The 2,246-nt window shown below is 42.0% G+C and overlaps 1 protein-coding gene across 1 annotated transcript; it reads left to right on the top strand.

The window, feature by feature from the left end:
* The first annotated feature begins 415 nt into the window (after window positions 1-415).
* NEUROD4 (neuronal differentiation 4) lies at window positions 416-1,408 on the top strand. Its single transcript, XM_004601569.2, has one exon. It carries the CDS (start codon window positions 416-418, stop codon window positions 1,406-1,408), a length of 993 nt encoding a protein of 330 aa, XP_004601626.1.
* The last annotated feature ends 838 nt before the right edge of the window (window positions 1,409-2,246 follow it).

Below are 2,246 nucleotides of genomic sequence, written 5' to 3'. Positions count from 1 at the left end.
TTCACATTTAAAGTTTCTCTACTTGGAAAATAATTTGTCCAAATAAAGTATGACTGTCATATCTATTTTCTTTATCATCCAAATCCTAGGAAGAAAAATGTTCGTACTGACACACCAGTTTGTTTTTTTTTTTCAATAAATTCGCAATAAGATAAAGAACTGCATAGAATTTTGAGTAAAAAGAGTTGGTTTTCTTATGATACTTGATAAAAAGTAATCTGGGCCCTTATTTTAATCTTAAATTTCTTATTTTAATATAAGACTTAAACTAGATACTTATAAAAATGAATCCCAGTGCAAATTCTGGGCTCTATATCCAAGCTATAAAAAACAAACAAACAAAAAAAAACACTTGAGTTTTGGATCGCATTAGATATTCACAAGCACCAACTTTCCTTTTTTTTAGAATCTGGAGATGGAAAAAACTTATATGAAACCCAAGGAGGGGTCAGAGCTGGTCAGCATGCCATCCTGGATGGACAAAGGCGTGGGCTCACAGAGTGGGATGAAGGAGGAGGAGCGACCAGCGACGTATGGGATGGTCCGCAGCTTAACTGAAGAACATGAAAGTATCGAGGAGGAAGAAGAGGAGGAAGAGGATGGAGAGAAGCCCAAACGGAGGGGTCCCAAGAAAAAGAAAATGACGAAAGCTCGTCTTGAGAGATTCAGGGCTCGAAGGGTGAAAGCCAACGCTCGAGAACGGACTAGAATGCATGGCCTGAATGACGCTCTCGATAACCTGAGGAGAGTCATGCCTTGTTACTCGAAGACCCAGAAGCTCTCTAAGATAGAGACGCTCAGGCTGGCCAGGAACTACATTTGGGCTTTGTCTGAGGTCCTGGAAACTGGCCAGACCCCCGAAGGGAAGGGCTTCGTGGAGATGCTCTGCAAAGGGCTCTCACAGCCCACGAGTAACCTGGTGGCTGGATGCCTCCAGCTGGGCCCCCCGTCCATCCTTCTGGAGAAGCGTGAGGAGAAATCACCTATTTGTGACTCTGTCATTTCTGTCCACAACTTCAACTATCAGTCTCCTGGGCTCCCCAGCCCTCCTTATGGCCACATGGAAACACATCTTATTAATCTCAAGCCCCCGGTGTTCAAGAGTTTGGGAGCGTCATCCTTTGGGAGCCACCCCCCAGACTGCAGTACCCCTCCGTATGAGGGCCCACTCACGCCACCCCTGAGCATCAGTGGGAACTTCTCCTTGAAGCAAGATGCCTCTCCTGACCTGGATAAGTCCTACAGCTTCATCACGCAGTACCCCACTGCAAGTCTAAGCTCGGGGCATGTGCATTCAAACCCCTTTCAGGCCGGTACCTCTCGCTATGAGGTTCCCATAGATATGTCCTATGACTCCTACCACCACCAAGGAATTGGGGCCCAAATGAATACAATATTCACTGATTAGGGCAGTAAATACCAGCAAATTGGATAGGATGTTGATCTTAAAATTCAAAATTTTGATCTCAGAATCCTAGAGGATACACTGAAGATTCAATGACCATAAATTAACTCTGTAGAGACATAAAAATGTAATAGTGACAGCCTATTTAGTCTCTTTTTTTCACCAACCTCTCAAATTGTGTTGATTATTGTATTTAGGGTCCTCAAATAAAATTTATTATTTAAAACCATGTGATAATAGGAAAGAACCCTGGGACCTATTCTACATGAGCCAAAAATCTCATTGAATAATTTAGGACAATTGAGTTTCCATTTCTGATCTCTGTTTAGTAACTGGTTAGTGGGACAGTTTTTCCTAAATCTAGGTGGTTCCTAAAGTTATTCATAGTTCAGAAATCCTATAACTTTGGCTATTACTCCTATAAACTTCTTGAAATGGAAGGAATTGAGGGATAATAGAAAAAACTCTATGTAGCATGAAGAAATGGAGTTGTCAAAGGAACATTCAGTTTAGGTCCCTCCGTTCACAGAATGCAACCTTTGAATTTATTGATAGAACTTCTTCGCATCTATGTAAAAAGAGTCCACTGAAGTTTAAATAATAACTTGGCTGTCACTGTGAATAGCAAAGCATGTTATAAAAGGAATTTCTATTTCTGTGCTGAAATCCAAACCTATTCTTTTCTATTTCTTTTTCACAGGGTGGGGGCAGGAGATTACAAAGCAGTGGTCCTGAGTCTGGAGGTTCCACTCTTGATTCTTAGCCAACTGGACTGAAGTCCAGTGCAAAGACCTGGGAATGTGACGTTTCTTGGGTCCTGTAGTACCAGGGATTCTTGAGC

Source organism: Sorex araneus, chromosome 2 (assembly GCF_027595985.1).
Source record: "Sorex araneus isolate mSorAra2 chromosome 2, mSorAra2.pri, whole genome shotgun sequence".
Lineage (NCBI taxonomy): Eukaryota > Metazoa > Chordata > Mammalia > Eulipotyphla > Soricidae > Sorex > Sorex araneus.
Note: the sequence above shows the minus strand (reverse complement) of the source record. Positions and strands in the feature narration are given on the sequence as shown.

Bases quoted from the DNA above. Each gene is read 5' to 3' on its own strand.
- NEUROD4 (XM_004601569.2), top strand. From the start codon at position 416: ATGGAAAAAACTTATATGAAACCCAAGGAGGGGTCAGAGCTGGTCAGC.